The sequence below is a fragment of the Scylla paramamosain genome, chromosome 13 (genome assembly GCF_035594125.1).
Source record: "Scylla paramamosain isolate STU-SP2022 chromosome 13, ASM3559412v1, whole genome shotgun sequence".
NCBI classification, from domain to species: Eukaryota; Metazoa; Arthropoda; class Malacostraca; order Decapoda; family Portunidae; genus Scylla; species Scylla paramamosain.
The window spans coordinates 13,474,585-13,497,101 of record NC_087163.1 but is presented as its reverse complement, the minus strand read 5'-3'; the positions used below and the strand labels follow the sequence as shown (position 1 = coordinate 13,497,101).

General features: G+C 41.0%; 1 protein-coding gene across 1 annotated transcript; it reads left to right on the top strand.

The window, feature by feature from the left end:
• Positions 1-11,834: 11,834 nt before the first annotated feature.
• Positions 11,835-17,183, top strand: LOC135106191 (uncharacterized). The gene has a single exon (XM_064014968.1). It carries the CDS (start codon positions 11,835-11,837, stop codon positions 17,181-17,183), a length of 5,349 nt encoding a protein of 1,782 aa, XP_063871038.1.
• The last annotated feature ends 5,334 nt before the right edge of the window (positions 17,184-22,517 follow it).

Here is a 22,517-nt window from a genome sequence, read left to right as displayed (position 1 = left end):
CTATTTTTATAGCGCCTGTGGGATAAAAAAAATATAAAAAAAAAACACTTGGAGATAATGGGGGCACTACAATTAATGGATGATGATTTACAAAGTAATGGAGATGTTTTAAAAACTTTAGAATGGTTATTTGTACCGAAAATGTTGTAATATATGGGAGGATATGATCTTTAATGGAAAAAAAAAAGGAGTAAATAAGAATGCATGGGCATGATATGATAGAGTAGAGATTACTTATTTGAACAGGAGGGATAATGTGGGTCAGGTAAATAGAATAAAATAATAATGAAGTAATTACTTTCTGAGTCAAAACTGTTTTGTGAAACCATGTAACGCTTGGACGTAAAATAAAAAGTACCTTATTTTCTGGACCAGTGATAAAATTTTGAACATAAGCAAATATACATAGATGAAATATAGTGGTTATTAAACGAAATTATTCAGGCAATGTGTAACACACTATATTCACAGGGGCATCAGTGATAAATTTTCAATGGAACACTACAGACTGCAGAAGGTAAAACAATTGGGCAGGAAGGTGGTGAAGACACCACAGCAGTTAACAGCAAAAGTATCTGTCTATTTACCTGACAAGGTGTAATTTTTTAAGGGATATATCTGTTGTGACTACTAAGACAGGTAGACGTTTTGGGGTACAAAAGACGAGGTTTGGTCTAGCAGTGTATCATCACAATCGTAAAGCATATAAATCTTTTGTATTGACGTTGCCTTCCATTTCAACTTTGCAATCATGGTTAAGACAAATTTTCGTAAATGTTGGTTGGAGTAAACAAACTTTAACAACCCTAAAGAAGAAGTCAGAGGTTCCTTCAAAGGAAAAAGACTTAGCGGCATTATATTTGATGTAATGAGTATCAAAGAATTTCTTCATTTCGACCAGACTTCTGATTCCATCAATGGAAGAGAGGATTTTGGTTAACAGTTCAAGAGTTTCCAACTACTAAATCATGTGCTTGCGTTCATGGTTAAAGAGTTGATAAACAGATGAAAAAGGTTTTGAGTTATTCCTTTTATTCTGGGGGATTGCTATTTGCAGAATGAGGGAACTGTGTGACATGGCCATTAAGAAAGTTCAAAACACAGGATTCAAAATAATTTTCACGGGAATGAGGGCATCGTTCCCTGTTTTAAACACTTGGCATGCCCAAACAAGATTCATAGTCAATGCTCGAACGGGTACATTTCTTTTCTGACTCACCCCATCTTCTGAAAAGCCTCAGGAACACCATTTTAAAAATATAGAATATAGGCCAGGGGAATGTAATTTCAGGGGAACATATCAAGAAAATTTATGTTAAAGATCATGTACCTGCTGGCACCACTTTGCTTTGAAAAGTCCGTCAAGCATGACAGCAACAAGGAGCTTTAGAATGCTGCAGATATCCAGGATCAAATTAATTAACGGGTCGCGAGGTAAACTAGGAGTAGTGGATACAGGAACATGTAATTTAGCTTCGATAGACACATTCAATTCATGAATAGAGGAATTGGAAAGAAACATGATTTTTCTTAGATAAGTAACAATGAAGAAAGCTACTGTAAGGAAAATAGATGAGAAAATTGGCTTTCGTTATAGTATGAGAGGAATTAGAATCAAACCAGTGAGAATGGGTAAGAGAGTGATCCAGTTATATGCGAAAATGTATCAGACAACACTGGCTGAAGGAGTGAAATTCAGAGTGAATAAGAGATGTCATAAAAGAGAGAAGCAAGAGAGAGGGTCATTGAGCAAGTCACAAAGGGAAGCCAAATCGGTGCATGAAGAAAGAAAATAATGTTCGAGGCACGCTTCCACTGGGATGAGTGCATCTCAGATCTCAGCTCATATGTGACCTCATAAAGGCGACTTTATCATGGCGAGAGAAAGGGGAACGAGAGGCCACGTCTGTGATATGGCGGGTAAAAGAAAAATAAGACAGAATAATTGAGAACGTTGTCAGTTCAAAGAGGAACAGATTCAGGTGAGGGGAAGAAAAAAAAAAAACTGAGGGGAGATGGCGTGGAGAGGTTTGGAAGATTAGGGACTCGGTATGATAGAAAATTAGGGACAGAAGAGATCAGAAGATAAACTTGGAATGGGCGTGAGGCGGAAGGAGGGCATGACAGATACCGGACATATACTGGAGAGGACGATACAACACTAAACTAAGAGGGGAGAAAGAAACAGGAAGAGGAGACACCCATAATAATAGAAAAAAAAAAAGCGCAAAATAAAGCATGAATAAAATACACGGGTTGGCGTGATCATCACGGACCTGTGATCCTGGTCATCCAGGTTGGTCGGCGCCAAGTGGCAGCCATAGTATGCCTGTGTAAGATACTCAGGATTAATTTATATTTAAGATGTAGTATGTATAAACGCATTCTTGGTGGACCAAAACCTTTATTATGTTCCAAAGCTTTGCCCACATAGGACAACCAAGAACACGCCGACATTACTGACAGATGTACAACTATTTAGTTCAGTACATGGCACCGATGGAGACACCTGCCATCATCAGCATTAGTCACCGCCTGCTAGCCGTAAGCCACTTCACATCCCTTATGATTCTACTTGTCTTTGGCGTCTGCAGTGATGATACCGTGTTCGTTTGAGTTGTTTTCACTACTCTTCATTTTAAAATGATAATCATGTCTTGATATTATACATAACAAGACGCATTTATTTGATATGTTTTTATATCTCTTGTAAGTCATGGTGCTTCTGTATTGCATTATAACAAAAACAATTATAAACTTCAAGTGAGGAACATGAGGGATGACATATGGGCACATGCATTTGTAGTTCAATTGTTTTCAGATCTCGCTGAAAGATTTATTTCCTTGAGTGAGTGCACGAAGAATTGACGCTGAATAATTTTAACTGAGCTCATTTTCTTTAACAAAATAGATATACGTTCCCTATAAATGCCATTTTATGGATTTACATTACACATTTTTGGTCACATTTTCTCTAGGGTTGATGAAACGACGCGCGTGATTTGCCTGTCGGTGTAAACTCCGCCCACTTCTTCATAAACTCCGCCCACTTTCATCAAGCATAACTGTTTTGTTCAGAGTGCAAACCTTTGTCAGGATAGGTTTGCTTAGGCTTATCTCGGGAAGCATACCTATTGATGCGCAGAAGCAGGTGAGCAGTAGATAGCATAACTAGTTATGCGGTTTTAAGCCACCAAGAACGCGTCTTATGTTAATAAGTCCGAAAAAAAAAAAAAGGAAAGAAAAGACAGATTGACAAAATTTTACCAAAAAAAAGAAAAAATTTGTATGCTGAAAAATAAATCTTTACATAATTTGTGTTATCAAACAAACTACCAAAATATTAAGAATTATTTACCTACCATTATGAAGCAGGAGGAGGCAGTAGACACCTGCCAAAACGATAATTATTCCCAGTGAGGTCTAAAGCACCGTTCAGGGGGTGCTGTCAACTTATTATTAAACCCAGCTGTGACATCACTGAACGTTTCCCTTTGTGTCTCACAACACAAGGGGACAGTCACCGCCTGCCCTCTAAAGACAACTCTCTTCCTCCACACAAAACTACAAGCACCTAAAAACACACACACCCTTCACTCAAAAAAAAAAAATTTAATTCATCATGGCGACTCCAACACCAGCCTCGGAGTCCCCATGTGGAGAGAGGACCATAAATGTCCCCAGGTCTGACTGCCTTTCTGTCGACGACCCTAAGCGTCTTGACACCCCCCTCAACATTTTCTTCATTAACTTCTGCAACATTCGCGGTCCAAGATCTAATTTTCAGTCTGTAGAACACCACCTCTCCTCTTCTAAACCTCATCTTCTTTTCCTCACTCAAAACTCAGGTGTCTGAGGCAACTGACAGTAGCCCCCTTTTTTTTCTTTTCTTTTCCTTCCTACTTTCTCTATCCTCATTTTCGATCCAAAACTGGATGTTGCGTTTATGTGCGCAATGACTTAACCTGCTCTCGTGCCCACGCTCTTGAATCTTACGAGTTTTCCACTATCTGTCTACGACCACAGAGTCACTCTCAAACTAAATTTATCTGTGCTGTATACCTCTCTCCTAACTCCTATGACTATAAAAAATTCTTTTACTACTTAACTTCCAAATTGGAGCACATTCTGACTCTCTTCCCTTTTGCAGAGATCTCCATTCTTGGAGACTTCAGTGTTCACCACCAGCTTTGGCTTTCCTCTCCCTTCACTGACCATCCTGGTGAACTAGCCTTCAACTTTGCTATCCTCCATGACCTAGAGCAATTGGTGCAACACCCTACTCGCATTCCTGACCGTCTTCGAGATACGCCCAACATTCTTGACCTTTTCCTGACCTCTAATCCATCTGCTTATGCTGTCACCCTTTCTTCTCCGTTGGGCTCCTCCGATCACATTTTCATATCTGTATCTTGTCCTATCGCTCCAATCCCTCCTCAGGATCCGCCTAAGCGAAGGTGCCTCTGGCGTTTTGCCTCTGCTAGTTGGGGGGACCTGAGGAATTATTTTGCTGATTTTCCTTGGAATGACGACTGCTTCCGTGTCAGAGACCCGTCTTTGTGTGCTGAGCGCATAACAGAGATGATAGTGTCTGGCATGGAGACTTACATTCCTCACTCTTTTTCTCGACCTAAACCTTCCAACCCTTGGTTTAACACAGCTTGTTCTCGTGCTATACATGATAGAGAGGTGGCCCACAAAGGGTACTTAAGCCTTTCATCACCAGAATCTCATGCACTTTATATTTCTGCCCGGAACCATGGCAAGTCTGTTCTCCAACTAGCCAAAAACTCCTTCATTAACAGAAAGTGTCAAAACCTTTCAAGATCTAACTCCTCTCGTGACTTCTGGCATCTAGCCAAAAATATCTCCAATAACTTTGCTTCTTCTTCCTTCCCTGCTTTATTTCAACCAGATGGCACCACTGCTATCACATCTATTTCTAAAGCTGAACCCTTCGCTCAGACCTTTGCTAAAAACTATACCTTGGACGATTCTGGGCTTGTTCCTCCTTCTTCCCCACCCTCTGACTACTTCATGCTACCTATTAAAATTCTTCACAATGATGTTTTCATGCCCTTGCTGGCCTAAACTCTCGGAACGCCTATGGACCTGATGGGGTCCCTCCTATTGTTCTCCGAAACTGTGCCTCCGTGCTTGTACCTTGCCTAGTCAAACTCTTTCAGCTCTGTCTGTCAACATCTACCTTTCCTTCTTGCTGGAAGTTTGCCTACATTCAGCCTGTTTCTTAAAAAGGGTGACCGTTCTAATCCCTCAAACGACCGTCCTATTGCTTTAATTTCCTGCCTATCTAAAGTTTTTTTTAATCTATCCTCAACAGGAAGATTCTTAAACATCTATCACTTCACAACCTTCTATTTGATCGCCAGTATGGGTTCCGTCAAGGCCGCTCTACTGGTGATCTTCTGGTTTTCCTTACTGAGTCTTGGTCATCCTCTTTTAGAAATTTTGGTGAAACTTTTGTTGTTGCCTTGGATATATCAAAAGCTTTTGATAGAGTCTGCCACAAAGCTTTGATTTCCAAACTACCCTCCTACGGCTTCTATCCTTCTCTCTGTAACTTCATCTCAAGTTTCCTTTCTGACCGTTCTATTGCTGCTGTGGTAGACGGTCACTGTTCTTCTCCTAAATCTATTAACAGTGGTGTTCCTCAGGATTCTGTCCTGTTACCCACTCTCTTCTTATTATTCATTAATGATCTTCTAAACCAAACTTCTTGTCCTATCCACTCCTACGCTGATGATACCACCCTGCACTTTTCCACGTCTTTTCATAGACGTCCAACCAATCAGGAGGTAAATATTTCACACAGGGAAGCCACAGAACGCTTGACTTCTGATCTTTCTAAAATTTCTGATTGGGGCAGAACAAACTTGGTATTGTTCAATGTCTCGAAAACTCAATTCCTCGATCTATCAACTCGATACAACCTTCCAGACAACTATCCCCTCTTATTCAACGACACTCAACTGTCCCCCTCTTCTACACTGAACATCCTCGGTCTGTCTTTTTACTTATAATCTGAACTGGAAACTTCACATCTCACCTCTATCTAAAACAGCTTCTATGAAGTTAGGTGTTCTGAAACGTCTCCGCCAGTTTTTCTCACCCCCCCCCCCAGCTGCTAACTCTGTATAAGGGCCTTATCCGTCCATGTATGGAGTATGCTTCACATGTCTGGGATGTTTCCACTCATACTGCTCTTCTAGATAGGGTGGAATCAACAGCTTTTCGTCTCATCAACTCCTCTCCTCTAACTGACTGTCTTCAGCCTCTCTCTCACCGCCGCAATGTTGCATCTCTAGCTATCTTCTACCGGTATTTTCATGCTAACTGCTCTTCTGATCTTGCTAACTGCACGCCTTCCCTCCTCCCGCGGCCTCGCTGCACAAGACTTTCTTCTTTCTCTCACCCCTATTCTATCCACATCTCTAATGCAAGAGTTAACCAGTATTCTCAGTCATTCATTCCTTTCTCTGGTAAACTCTGGAATTCCCTGCCTGCTTCTGTATTTCCACCTTCCTATGACTTGAATTCCTTCAAGAGGGAGGTTTCAAGAGACTTATCCATCAATTTTTGACTACTGCTTTGATCCTTTTATGGGACTGGCATTTCAGTGGACATTTTTTTTTTTATTGGATTTTTGTTGCCCTTATCCCTCCTACATAAAGAAAAAAGATACAGCAGAAAATGTGGCAGAACGAGCTAAATACTACACACATTATCTTGGGTTTAGGATGTATCACCACATTAGGACGAATACTATTTTTTTCCCCTCTAAAAAATTACTTTTTCCATTTATATAACTTTATAAATCTAGGCACATATGAAAAGAACAACTACATTTTGATGTCAAATTTTAGCAGGACACTGGTGAAGATTGTCTATTGACATCGTGACTCCCAGTGTCTTTCCTGCGTGACCGCTTCCTTTTTTTGGAAATACAACCCACCTTTTCACGCCATGGTTCTCCTTTAGTGATATGTTCGTGCAATTAACTACAACAGAAGTATATATATATATATATATATATATATATATATATATATATATATATATATATATATATATATATATATATATATATATATATATATATATATATCAGGGTTTTACAACTGCACTGCAAACTCATATCTATCGCTTCGGGTTTTATTTTTTTTGGTGTTTTGAAGAAGTTCGCGTGTCTGATATCGGCCGGTCTTATCGTCTCAGCACTACTTCGGCGTTCACAGTATTCCTGAAACATAAACAATACTTGCTCGATTTTTCTTTTCAGATTTACCAGATAAAACATTAGTCCCTATAGAAACTAGTGGAAATGTTTCAAACTAAATATGTAACAGGAGACTAGAAATAAATGTGAAAAACACTGATAGCCTAGTTGCGAGTATTTAGTTTATAATAACTGTTCTGTAGAGGGTGCATCACCAGATCCCGTGAATACTGTTAGCATGAGCACTTAGAATTAATGTTTCGTAGGATGTAGGTGCATTACATTAAGATGTATCACGTGAGGGGATTTTAAAGTGTGCATCTTCAGATAACTGTGGAAGCGTATACTGAGTCCTACTTTAAAACAGCCGGCGATCACCGGCAACTGAGACAATTGCAAACGACCCAATTGGAGGTGTGGTAGGTTTAAGCGACCAGCTAATTTCAAGTGACCAAGTGCGCGTGCAGCTGTATTTTCACTGCTTGAAGTATGGCTCATTTAGTCCTGGCAAATTTCAAACAACAAGCACCTAATAATACACACACCCTTCACTTAAAATTTCAAAATTATCATGGCGACTCTTACACCAGCCTCGGAGTCTCCATCTGGTAGGGGGCCACAAATGTCCAAGGACTGCCCTTCTGACAACGACCCTAAGTGTCTTGACACCCACTCTCAACTTTTTCTTCATTAACTTCTGCAACATTCGCGGTCTATGATCTAATTTTCAATTCAATCACCTCACCTCTTCTAAACCTCATCTTCTTTTCCTTACTGAAACTCGGGTATCTGAGGCAACTGACAGAAGCCCCTTTTCTGTTCCCTCCTACTTTATCATCATTTTTCAATCCAAAGCTGGATGTTGCGTTTATGTGCGCAACGAATTAACTTGCTCTCATGCCCAAGCTCTTGAATCTTCCGAGTTTTCCACCATCTGGCTACGACTACAGAGTCACTTAAACTAAATTTATCTGTGCTGTATACTCTCACCTAACTCCTCTGACTATAAGAAATTCTTTGACTACTTATCTTCCAAAGTGGAGTACATTCTGACTCTCTTCCCTTTTGCAGAGATCTCCATTCTTGGAGACAACAATGTTTACCACCAGCTTTAGCTTTCCTCTCCCTTCACTGACCATCCTGGTGAACTAGCCTTCAACTATGCTATCATCCACGATCTAGAGCAATTGGTGCAACTCTCTACTCATATTCCTGACCGTCTTGGAGATACGCAAATCCTTCTTCTTATGCTGTCACCCTCTCTTCTCCGTTGGGTTCCTCCGATCACAATCTCATATCTGTATCTTGTCCTATCGCTCCAATCCCTCCTCAGGATCCCTCTAAGCGAAGGTGCCTCTGGCGTTTTGCCTCTGCTAATTGGGGGGACCTGAGGAGGTATTTTGCTGATTTTCCTTGGAATGACTACTGCTTCCGTGTCTTTGTGTGCCAAGCGCAAAACAGAGGTGATATTGTCTGGCATGGAGGCGTACATTCCTCACTCTTTTTCTCCACCTCCTAAACTTTCCGAATCTTGGTTCAACACAGCTTGTTCTCGTGCTATACATGATAGAGAGATGGCCCACAAAAGGTATTTAAGCCTTCCATCACCAGAATCACATGTGTTACCGCCGAGCGGGTGAAGGACTGCCGAACGGATGAAAGAAGTTGTTGTTGAACAAGCGTATGCTAAATAATATGATTTGTGTTATGAAAGTTGAAGTGAACTAGTATGTGAAGCATGGGTAACACTAAGGAAACTAAGTTAGTTAGAGTAGAGATTATGGAAACTGAATTCATTATAGTAGTTAATCACAGTAGTGGAGATGTGTGAGAGGAACTAGCTGTGGAGAGCTTAGCTGCAGAGAGGTAGTGAGGGTTGTGTTTACGTGGTAAAGTTGATGACATGGCGCGAAGGGTAGATAAGACACAGAGGGATTTCTGTAAAGGAATGAGTCACCCGAGAACTATTGCTGAACTAAGGGTAAGACGGGCAGGCGTGAGGCGCCGAGGGCCAGCAGGAACGAAGCCTGGAGGGACAGATTCCTTTGTATAGCCACAGAGTTAGGGCGTGACTACTCCAGGAAAGATCGGACTTCTACAATACAGACGCAGGTGTTGCTTGGTGACAGGCCTCCTTAAGACCCCAAACACCTGATTTCCACATCTGTATTACGAGGAGTTGATTGCTCTAATTAGCATAATCCATAATTAGTGATGCATTAAGTTAATACAATATGTAATGGTTAGTAGTGTTACGCATGTCCTATGTTTATTATGTACGAGTATGTCTTCAGGTTTGACCGAATGCAAAGAACGATTCGCGCCACCGTGTGGGTCTAAAATCCTTTAGCTGCCTCCAGGCAGCTACAACATGCACTTTATATTTCTGCCCGGAACCATGCCAAGTCTGTTCACCAACTAGCCAAAAACTCCTTCATTAATAGAAAGTGTCAAAATCTTTCAAGATCTAACTCCCCTCGTGATTTACGGCAATCTAGCCAAAAATATCTCCAGTAACTGCTTTTTCTTCTTTCCCTCCTTTATTTCAACCAGATGGCACCATTGCTATCACATCTATCTATAAAGCTTCTTCGCTCAAACCTTTGCTAAAAACTCTATCTTGGACGATTCAGGGCTTGTTCCTCCCACTCGTCCACTCTCTGACTACTTCATGCTACCTATTAAAATTCTTCGCAATGATGTTTTTCATACCATCGCTGGCCTAAACCCTCGGAAGTCTTAATGGACTTGATGGGGTCCCTACTATTGTTCCCCAAAACTGTGCCTCAGTGCTTGCACCTTGCCCTTAAAATATGTCTAACATTCGCCAAACTCTGCGTTTGTATCTTTTTCTCTCTTCCTCAATGCTGTACACGTGCTTTGATTGATATATTTCGGGTTTTATGGAAATAGCCCTAGCCTACTAATTATAAGACTGATTATTTATTTCTCAGCAAAAATGTTTTTTTTTTTTTTATCATAATCTACCCAGTGAAAGGATTAGCACTTGTATTAATGAACTGAATTAATCTTAACCTAGCCTAACGGAAGCAAGCTTTAACCCTCTGATGGAAATGGTAAAGTTATTTCAATATTATCTAATATTTCTCTTAGGTGAAAAATTCCATACACCTTATGCGTATGTGTGGATTATTACAGTTTTTAACAAAGTAGATGAAATAAGGGTGACAGGTAGTGGAGTTTTCACCAGCTAGTGAAGTGAATTCACGCTGCCATCCAAATTCTTCTTGATTTTATCATATTACTATTATAGCCTACAAAATGTTATTGTATTACTAAATAATTGTAATATACAATTTAGGAAATGAAACAAGTATAAGAGGATAAGAACTTGTGATATTTGCAAAAAAATAAATGTAATTTGCAAGAAATAAATGCATTGATAAGCTCCATCGTGGAGGCCCAACAACTCCCAAGCGAGCGTTACCAAAGTTCCAATTTTTGGTAAGGATAAAAAACAAACAACGCCGCTAAAAAATATCTGTGAAATCGGATTTCTTGTTGGTGACTGGCATCACCACTCATTGGTAATGATCACAACAAAAGGAAGCGACTGTGAAATAGTCCCTTAAAGACTTTTTTTTTTTTTTTTTCAGAAGAATGTTTAGGCGTTGGCTGAGATCCGTTAGCTACTATGCCACATCACAGAATTTTTCTTTAATATATTTTTTTATTTATTTTATTTTTTTTTTTATTTATTTATTTATTTATTTATTTATTTTTATTATTGAAATTCAAGTATTAGGTATGGATTATTTAGGTTGTCAAACCATTCAATACTACGAGTGGTTCGGATTTTAAGATAACAGAACACTAACTTAACATTACTTAATTTAACCTAACATTAGCTAACCTACATGACATGCCTACTACTGCTGCTATCGAATGATGTCGGCTGAAGACGTCTGTGTGTTGCCCTGGCTGGGAGTGAATGCGTCGTACGTTTGGCAGTGAAAATAGGGCTGCGCGCGCACTTTGTCACTTAAAACTAGTTGGTCACTCAAAAATCAGAATAATACCTTTTCAGGTCCCCCTGTCGTAGGTTGAAAAGGTATTATTCTGATTTTTCTTGAATGACTACTGCTTCCGTGTCACTCGTCATTGTGTGCTGAGCGCATAAAGTAGGTGTCGAATATTATATAGTCATTAGTATATTTGGCTTCCGTTTAGCTTAGTTAGGCCTTAGATAGAATCAGCTGACGCCGTTTTCCTTTCAGGTTCCAACATTTCTTCAGCTTTGGTATTGACATTTATTGTACCATTTATAATGTCTTAAGTGAGTATTTCTAGGGGTAAAAGGACATTGTTATATTTATTTCTGTATTTTGGGTAAACACATGAAGCTGATGTGAACTGTAGCACAACATGATGTTGTGCGGGTTTTGTGAAGTGTTGAGAGAGACATTAGAAGCGCACTACACAGACGGGTTGTCTTTTTCTTGGCCTTCTCTTTTCAAGATTCCTAGCAAGGAAATGTCCCATTTCGACATTTTGGTGCCCAGACCCGGGATACACAGTCCCCAAGGACTGCTACATTAACAAGTTAAGTGTCTCCAGCCCTGCATTTTAGAAGAAGATGGAGAAGTTAGAGAAGGCCCGAGCAGCTTGTCAAGGATGGCTGTCAAGAGTGTGTGTCAAGATGGACGGACTCCTAGCCAAGAGCCCCCCAGCAACCTCCAGTGAGTTAGTAGAAGTTCTGGAAGAGTTTGATAAGAGGCTTAACAAGTTAGAAGAAGTGCAGTCAGAGATAGAATTGGAGATAAGTCCTGAGGCACTAGAGGAGTACTTGGACAAGGCAGATGCAGTCAGACAGCAAGCCAGGCAGAAGAGATTGTTGTGTGCTGACAAGCTTAAGAAACTGGCTGAGGGTGATAAGGACAAGTCGGATTCTTCAAGTACCACAGCCCCTCTCCATGCAAAACTTCCCAAGCTAGAACTACCTAGATTTGACGGTGACCTGAAGCAGTGGCAGAGTTTTTGGGAACAGTTCTCACACATAGACGACACTGAGCTGCCCACCATTAGTAAGCTAACCTATCTACTGTCACTACTAGACGGCACTGCTAAGGACGTGGTGGAAGGAGTGCCGCACACCTGCGCCAGCTACAAGACCGTCGTCGACCTGCTGAAGCAACGGTTTGGCAAGTCGGAGTGCATCATCCACGCCCACGTCCAGGCTCTCCTTGATCTACAAGTTCCGGTCCACCAAGGCAAGACCTACATCCTACAGCTGTGGAGACTTCGGGACGAGGTGGTCAAGCACACGAGGAGTCTAGAAGCCCAAGGAGTTACAGGCAAGCAATGTGAAGTGCTACTAACCCCCATGATTGTTTCCAGACTGCCCACAGAGTTAAGGTTAAACTGGTCAAGGGATTGTAGTGGACATGAAAGTGATCTTGAGTGGCTTCTTAGTTGGCTTCAAAGGGAGATTGAAGTGATAGAAAGGAGTGAAATGTATAAGGGCAATGTTAAGAGTTTAGAAGGAAGGAAGGGTAGTAAGGATAGTAAAGAAGTACATAAGGGAAACAAGGAAAAATTGTTCACAGCCTCGGCTTTACATGTGACTTCCCCGCCTGAAAGATCAGATTGTGTGTTTTGTAGTAAGAGAAACCACAAGTCTGAGAAGTGCTACAAGTTTCTGGTGTTGGATGGGCAGCAGAGGTTTGACAAGATAAGGGAATTGGGTGTGTGTTTTAGATGTTTAAATAGTGGTCATAAGTCTAGAAGTTGTAAGGCCAAATGTTCCAAGTGTCGTGGTGACCACAATAGTACCATGTGTGGTGTTAAGTTGAGTGTGGTCCCTAAGGCCGAAGTAGAGGAGAGTAAACAGACGGGCACCCAAACCCTTGCGATGTTGTCAGGCCACTACAGGAACAAGACTGTGTTACAAACAGCTAAGGTAAAGGTAGTGAACCATAAGGGGGATATTGTTACTGCAAGGCTGATGTTTGACAATGGCTGTGATAGGTCATATGTTACCAATAAGTTTGTAGGAAGATGTAAACCTGAATGGGTCACCAATACAGAAGTCCCTTATAGTTCCTTTGGTGGCCATAGCTCAAGCAAGTGTGTACAAAGTAGTCTATACAAGTTGAAGCTTTTAGATGATAAGGGTGATTTGTTTTCCCTTGTGTTGGCAGGCATTCCCATTATATGTGAACCGCTAATTAGGCCAGTAGTACCAGAACACATTTTAAGTGCCTTTAATCATTTAAAGTTTGCAGATGACTTTGACCATAGTTCTCCTTTAGACTTAGATATCCTTATTGGTCTGGACTACTACTGGAGCCTAGTAACGCCTAGTGATGCAGTTCAAGTGGGGTTGACAGTTGCCCTGAAATCAGTGTTTGGCTGGACCTTGAGTGGAAACACTGGTAAATTTTCTGACACTACAGGTGTGCCTTTACTGCCAACCTTTAAACCTTCGTCACCTCAACTCTTGTGCATCTCTAAAGTCACTGATGCTGATATGTCTAACTTTTGGGATTTGGAGACTATTGGCATAAGTAGTAGCAAGGAAAGTAAGGAAGACGTTAAAGATAAGATTGTTCAAGAATATAGTGATAAGATCAAGTTTGTAGATGGTAGATATGAAGTCCACTTGCCGTGGAAGGACAACCCTAAGAAGGATACTTTGATGAGTAATGAAGTTCAAGCTAAGAAGAGATTAAATAAGCTTTTGGTGAAGTTGGATAAGGACGAAGACTTAAAGGCTGAGTACATGAAGGTATTTGCCGAGTATGAGCATTTAGGAATCATTGAAGAGGTGCCGGTAGAGGAAATTGTACACCCTGGCCCTGTTTACTACATGCCTCACAGGCCAGTTGTCAGACTCAGCAGCAGCACCACAAAGGTACGACCAGTCTTTGATGCGTCTGCCAAGGGTCCTAACGGGATTTCTCTCAATGACTGTATGACAACGGGTCCGTCTCTCAACCCAGACCTAGTAGAGATATTAATTAGATACAGACGCTGGCCCTATGTAGTTACTGCTGATATTGTTAAAGCTTTTTTGCAAATAAGTGTACAGAGCCAAGATAGAAATGTTCATAGATTTTTTATGCCAGCCGAAGGTGGAGTTAGACACATGAGGTTTACTAGAGTTGTTTTTGGCAATACATCAAGTCCTTTCCTTCTTAATGCTACGATTAAGACACATTTGAGTAAGTACTCTGAGTGTGAAGTAATTCAGGATCTTCAGAGAGACATGTATGTAGACAACTGGTTCAGTGGGGCTGATAGTGAAGTAGAGGCAGTAAGGAAGTACACCACAGCCTACAACATTATGTCTGAAGCCAACATGTCTCTTGAGAAGCTTGTATCCAATAGTTTAGTAATTGCATCAAAATGTAATGACAAGGTTCACTGTGTACAGGACGATGAAGTTAACAGTGTACTAGGTTTGAAGTGGTCTAAGGACAGTGATGTTTTTTCTTATTGTGGTCTAGACCTGGATTTCCCTTTGGAATTAGCATGTACCAAGAGGACAGTATTAAGTTTAATAGCTAAGATTTTTGATCCATGTGGATTTATCAGCCCATTTACCATGTATGCTAAGATACTTTTCCAAGATATTTGGAAGTCAGGTGTGTCCTGGGATGACAAGTTGTCACAAGATTTAGAAGTAAGATTTGAAAAATGGGTAAGGAGTACCAGACATTTGAGTCCATTAGTTATAGGTAGACATTATTTTCCCCATGTACCTTGGAAAAGTATTGAGTTTATTGAGATTCATGGGTTTGGGGATGCCTCGGAAAAAGGTTATGGGGCGTGTGTATACCTAAGGCTATGTCTTGACAGTGCATGTAACACTTCATTGGTTGTATCCAAGAGTAGAGTGGCACCAATCAAGAAATTAACCCTGCCTAAGCTAGAACTGTTGGGAGCATTGCTTTGTGCCAGATTGGTGGTGTTTGTGAAGAAGGCTCTGTATCTTAAGATTAAAACCCAAGTGACGTGTTGGACTGATTCCACTATTGCATTGGGATGGATAAGGAATGATCCAAGTTTAAAGGATGTATATGTCAACAACAGAGTTAGAGAGATTCAGCACCTGACACCTCCAAGTAACTGGTATCATTGCAAGGGGACAGAAAATCCTGCCGACTTGATAACCCGAGGGTTACTAGCAGAGAGCCTTCTTGGAAATGATCTGTGGTTTAGCGGTCCTAAGTATTTGTCTGACCCCACATTTAGAGTCCAGGAAAGAGATGCTTTAACTGCCAGCATTAACACTGTGAATGTTGTACTTGAGAATAATTTAGCATGTTTAGCTGTTCAGACTAGGACACCCATTTTTGACCTTGAGAGATATAATGATCTTGCTAAGTCACTAAGAATTGTTGGGTATGTTTTGAGATTCATAAATAATTGTAAAAGTAAAAGGTTGGGATGTGAGTTGGAAACTTGTAGATTTACAACTGAAGAACTAGAGTTTGCCGAATTAAAATTAATCTATGTAGAGCAGAGACAAGCCTTCCCAGATGAAATCAAAGCCATATCCAGTGAGCGGTCTCTTCCTAAGCATTCCAAGCTAAGCAAATTAAACCCATTTCTTGATCAAGAGGGTATTCTAAGAATCAAGGGTAGATTACAATTTTCTAGTCTGGGTTATAACTCAAAACATCCCATCATTCTTCCTAAGGGTCACTTTTCTAAGTTGTTAGTACAATTTCAACATAAGTTCATGAAGCATGCAGGTGTAAACAGCATTGTGTCATCATTAAAAACTAGTTTTTGGGTGATTGGGTTAAGAAGAATGGCAAAGACGGTGGTTAGAGAGTGTTTGAGTTGTCGGAGGCACGACAGCCGTCCTTGCAGTCAACCTGTTGCCCCTTTACCTGACCTGCGAGTCAACCCTGCACCTCCGTTTGCAGTTACAGGTTTAGATTTCACTGGCCCTTTATTTAGTGCTGATCATCCAGGGAAAAAATTGTATGTGTTACTTTTTACCTGTGCTGTTATTAGAGCTGTACATCTAGAACTCACAGAGTCCATGTCATTGGTCGATTGTATGCGGGCCATAAGGAGATTTGTTGCTCGTAGAGGGATTCCTAATGTTTTCTATTCCGACAATGCAAAAACATTTGTTGCAGCCTCCACAGAAGTACAGAAGGTGTTTGGTCATCTAGCCCCAAGGTGGAAGTTTAATGTACCAAGGTCCCCATGGTGGGGCGGGTGGTTTGAGAGGCTCATTGGTTCAGTCAAGCTAGCTTTAAGGAAGTCTTTGGGAGTTAAGTATGTAAGCCAGTCTGAGTTAGAAACAATTCTTATAGAAATTGAGTCGTGCATTAACTCTCGACCATTGACCTTTGTGAGTGATGACCCAGATTTTGATCATTATCTAACTCCATCACACTTTATTCTTGGTAGGAACAGCACATGTACACCTTCTGATGTTGATGAATCCCCTATTATAAGCCCTGAAGACTTGTACATTAGAAAGAATATAAGAAATCAGAGGTTGGAACATTTTTGGAAGGTGTGGAGAGAAGATTATATAGCTAATTTGCCCCCTGTAGTAAAAGGTTTCAACCAGAAATGTAAAGTGGATGTTGGTAGTGTTGTACTCATTAGAGGAGACAATGTACCCAGACAACGGTGGCCCATGGGTGTGATTGTTAATGTGTATCCCGGTAGAGACGGTGTGATTCGCAGTGTTGATGTTAAGACAGGAAAAGGCATTTTCAACCGGACTATTCAAACCCTGCATGATTTAGAGATAAATCCTCATTTAGACACTGATGTGATAACTCCTCAACCAGTACTTCATGATCAGGCAGTACAAGATGATGTAACTTCAAGTGTAGCTAATGATGACTCTGTACAAGATTGTGATCCTGAGGAGGAGGAGGAGGAGGAGGAGGTAGCTGTTTATACTTCAAGGGGTCGGCTCGTTAAAAGGCCTCACAGATTAGATTTATAAGTTGTACATTTATTATGTATGGTGGTAGGTCATGTGTTGTGTTTGTTTATGGGAACTATTGGGTTATGGTATGATATGGTATGATGTTAGATACTTATTGTACGAGGTATTTGTTTGGATAAGTTGCTTCGCCCCTTATGGTGGGGAGGATGTCGAATATTATATAGTCATTAGTATATTTGGCTTCCGTTTAGCTTAGTTAGGCCTTAGATAGAATCAGCTGACGCCGTTTTCCTTTCAGGTTCCAACATTTCTTCAGCTTTGGTATTGACATTTATTGTACCATTTATAATGTCTTAAGTGAGTATTTCTAGGGGTAAAAGGACATTGTTATATTTATTTCTGTATTTTGGGTAAACACATGAAGCTGATGTGAACTGTAGCACAACATGATGTTGTGCGGGTTTTGTGAAGTGTTGAGAGAGACATTAGAAGCGCACTACACAGACGGGTTGTCTTTTTCTTGGCCTTCTCTTTTCAAGATTCCTAGCAAGGAAATGTCCCATTTCGACAGTAGGTGATGTGTCAGCCATGGAGGCTTATATTCCTCACTCCTTTCGCCATAAACTTTCCAAACCTTAGTTTAATACAGTCTGTTTTCGTGCTATACATGATAGAGAGGCGGCCCACAAACGGTACTTGAGCTTTTCATCACCTGACTCTCATGCACTTTATATTTCTGCCGGAATCACAGCAAGTCTGTTCTCCAACTATCCACAAACTCCGTCATCAATAGAAAATATCAAAATCTTTCTAGATCTTACTCCCTTCGTGACTTCTGGCAACTAACCAAAAATATCTCTAATAACTTTGCTTCTTTGTCTTTCCTTTATTTCAATCTAATATCACCACTGCCATCTCTTCTCTAAAGCTGAAATTATCACTTTAACCTTTGCTATAACTCTATCTTGAATGATTCAGCGCTTGTCCCTCCCTCTCCTCCACCCTCTGATTATTTCGTGCCACCTATTAAGGTCATTCGTAATGATGTTTTCCATGCCCTCATTCGGACGGGTTGTGGACCTGATTGAGTCCCTCCTATTGTTCTCCGAAAATGTGTATCTGTCATTGCACTCTGCCTGGTCAAATTTTACCAAATGTCTATCAGCATTTACCTTTCATTTTTTTTTTTTTTTTCCTGGAAATATGCTTACACTGAGCCTGTTCCTAAAAAAAGGTGACCGATCTAATCCCTCACACTACCGTCCTATTGCTTTAATTCCCTTCCTCTCAAGTTTTTTTAATCTATCCTCAACAGAAAAATTTTCAGATATCACTTGACAATCTTATAGCTGATCGCCAGTATGGGTTCCGTTGTAGCCACTTTACTGGTGATCTAGCTTTCCTTACTGTGTCTTAATCATCCTCTTTTAGGGATTCTGGTAAAAACTTTTGCTGTTGCCTTCAACATATTATTATGAATGGTGCTTAGTTAGAGAAATATAGGAAGAAAAAGGGACAGAAAAAACGAAGAAGAATAAAGCCAGAGAAAGAAAATTGCGCCATGTTATGCACTGACGAATCACCCCGCCCGTTGGATACATTGTTTTATATATTACCGGGCGCACTTCCCACCTTGCCTCAATTTCATTAAATTTCCACCCATTTCCCCTTTATTACGAGAGCCAAATTTGATAAGTAATAAACTATACTATTTTTATTCTCGGAAGAACGTTTAGGCGTTGGCCGAGATCTGTTGGCTACTTTGCTACATCACAATTTCTCTTAAACATATCAGTTCTTTTTACTTTTTATTGAAATTCAAGTATTAAGTATGGAGTATTTAGCTCATCAAACCATGCAGTGCTACAAATAGTTTGGGTTTTAAGATAATAATTAGTTTAGGTTTTACATAAATATCACATCATTTGACAACATAGCTTTGCGGCGTTCTTCCAGGAGTAAAAACACTATAGAGTAGTTGCAATCCACTATAAAAATATTAAATCCCATCCAGCCCCCCTAATAAACACAACAATTTTTATAGCATAGTGTTAGTGTTACCGTCAGAAGGCGTAATCGCATATAAAGGACATATAAAGGAAGAAAATAGTTAACTGTAGTAGTGAAGATGGGAAGTAGAGCGAGGCCATGGTCTAGGATGGTATTGAGGTCTGATGTTTACATCCGAAGGTGTCGAGTCAGCATTAACGGGGAGATAAGACATAGGGGAGATGAATAATTGGGCTGACTCAAGGGGCCTCCAAGGTTGACCTCTGTCCCTATGACCTGGCAGAGTAGAGGCGCGCTTTATCCCTCGGGTTAGGCCGAGAGGCAGAGGGAAGCCTGCTGTTGTGAGATGACCTGTACTCTCGTCACTGGTAGAGCGGTGTGGAAAACGGACGGCAAAGTACCCAGGATTGTTCAATAGGCCCCAGAATATGTAAGTTGAAGACACAACATTGTTTTATAAGCTTCGATGTTAAGACACTATATACGTTATGAACCGTAAGCAATGTAGTTGTTGCTGTAATTATAATATGTGTATTGACCAATATGTGTACTTACGATTTCGAAATCGTTCTTGTCAGGTTTGACCGTAATTGAATAAACTAACGAGTCAGCGAAACGGGCCTAGTTCCTATCCACTTGCCGCATCGTGGCGGCAAAAGTCAAACGTAAACGGTTTGTGTGCACACCGTGCATGCCAAAGAAGACGGGAGTGAATTATTGGTCGGACGTTGGGTGGCCCGCGACAGTGAAGGAGGCGCGCTGCTACCTGTCAACCCCGCAGCCCACCAGAACCCTGGGTAACATCGAGGCTGCATAAAGTCTACGGAAAGGCGTACGCACCATCTTTTTTTTTTTATTTTTATTTATTTATTTATTTTTTTTTTTTTTTTATGTAGGAGGGACACTGGCCAAGGGCAACAAAAATCCAATAAAAAAAATGCCCACTGAAATGCCAGTCCCATAAAAGGTTCAAAGCAGTAGTCAAAAATTGATGGATAAGTCTCTTGAAACCTCCCTCTTGAAGAAATTCAAGTCATAGTAAGGTGGAAATACATAAGCAAGCAGGGAGTTCCAGAGTTTACCAGAAAAAGGGATGAATGACTGAGAATACTGGTTAACTCTTGCGTTAGAGAGGTGGAAAGAATAGGGGTGAGAGAAAGAAGAAAGTCTTGTGCAGCGAGGCCGCGGGAGGAGAGGAGGCATGCAGTTAGCAAGATCAGAAGAGCAGTTAGCATGAAAATAGCGGTAGAAGACAGCTAGAAATGCAACATTGCGGCGGTGAGAGAGAGGCTGAAGACAGTCAGTTATAGGAGAGGAGATGATGAGACGAAAAGCTTTTGATTCCACCCTATCTAGAAGAGCAGTATGAGTGGAACCCCCTCCCAGACATGTGAAGCATACTCCATACATGGACGGATAAGGCCCTTGTACAGAGTTAGCAGCTGCGGGGGTGAGAAAAACTGGCGGAGACGTCTCAGAACACCTAACTTCATAGAAGCTGTTTTAGCTAGAGATGAGATGAGAAGTTTCCAGTTTAGATTATAAGTAAAGGACAGACCGAGGATGTTCAGTGTAGAAGAGGGGGACAGTTGAGTGTCATTGAAGAAGAGGGGATAGTTGTCTGGAAGGTTGTGTCGATTTGATAGATGGAGGAATTGAGTTTTTAAGGCATTGAACAATACCAAGTTTGCTCTGCCCATCAGAAATTTTAGAAAGATCAGAAGTCAAGCGTTCTGTGGCTTACCTGCGTGAAATGTTTACCTCCTCAAGGGCTGGAAGTCTATGAAAAGACGTGGAAAAGTGCAGGGTGGTATCATCAGCGTAGGAGTGGATAGGACAAGAAGTTTGGTTTAGAAGATCATTAATGAATAATAAGAAGAGAGTGGGTAACAGGACAGAATCCTGAGGAACACCACTGTTAATAGATTTAGGAGAAGAACAGTGACCGTCTACCACAGCAGCAATAGAACGGTCAGAAAGGAAACTTGAGATGAAGTTACAGAGAGAAGGATAGAAGCCGTAGGAGGGTAGTTTGGAAATCAAAGCTTTGTGGCAGACTCTATCAAAAGCTTTTGATATATCCAAGGCAACAACAAAACTTTCATCAAAATCTCTAAAAGAGGATGACCAAGACTCAGTAAGGAAAGCCAGATCACCAGTAGAGCGGCCTTGACGGAACCCATACTGGCGATCAAATAGAAGGTTTTGAAGTGATAAATGTTTAAGAATCTTCCTGTTGAGGATATATTCAGAAACTTTAGATGGGCAGGAAATTAAAGCAATAGGACGGTAGTTTGAGCAATTAGAACGGTCACCCTTTTTAGAAATGGGCTGAATGTAGGCAAACTTCCAGCAAGAAGGAAAGGTAGATGTTGACAGAAAGAGCTGAAAGAGGCAAGCAAGGAGGCACAGTTTCGGAGAACAATAGGAGGGACCCCATCAGGTCCATAAGCCTTCCGATGGTTTAGGCCAGCAAGGGCATGGAAAACATCATTGTGAAGAATTTTAATAGGTAGCATGAAGTAGTTAGAGGGTGGAGAAGAGGGAGGAACAAGCCCAGAATCGTCCAAGGTATAGTTTTTAGCAAAGGTCTGAGCGAAGAGTTCAGCTTTAGAAATAGATGTGATAGCAGTGGTGCCATCTGGTTGAAAAAAAAGCAGGGAAGGAAGAAGAAGCAAAGTTATGGGAGATATTTTTGGCTAGATGCCAGAAGTCACGAGGGGAGTTAGATCTTGAAAGGTTTTGACACTATCTGTTAATGAATGTGTTTTTGGCTAGTTGGAGAACAGACTTGGCATGGTTCCGCGCAGAAATATAAAGTGCATGAGATGAAAGTGATGAAAGGCTTATGTACCTTTTGTGGGCCACCTCTCTATCATGTATAGCACGAGAACAAGCTGTGTTAAACCAAGGTTTGGAAGGTTTAGGTCGAGAAAAAGAGTGAGAAATGTATGCCTCCATGCCAGACACTATCATCTCTGTTATGCGCTCAGCACACAAAGACGGGTCTCTAACACGGAAGCAGTAGTCATTCCAAGGAAAATCAGCAAAATACCTCCTCAGGTCCCCCCAACTAGCAGAGGCAAAACGCCAGAGGCATCTTCGCTTACAGGGATCCTGAAGAGGGATTGGAGCGATAGGACGAGATAAAGATATGAGATTGTGATCGTAGGAGCCCAACAGAGAAGAAAGGGTGACAGCATAAGCAGAAGGATTAGAGATCAGGAAAAGGTCAAGAATGTTGGGCGTATCTTCAAGACGGTCAGGAATACGAGTAGGGTGTTGCACCAATTGCTCTAGGTCGTGGAGGATATCAAAGTTGAAGGCTAGTTCACCAGGATGGTAGTGAAGGGAGAGGAAAGCCAAAGCTGGTGGTGAACA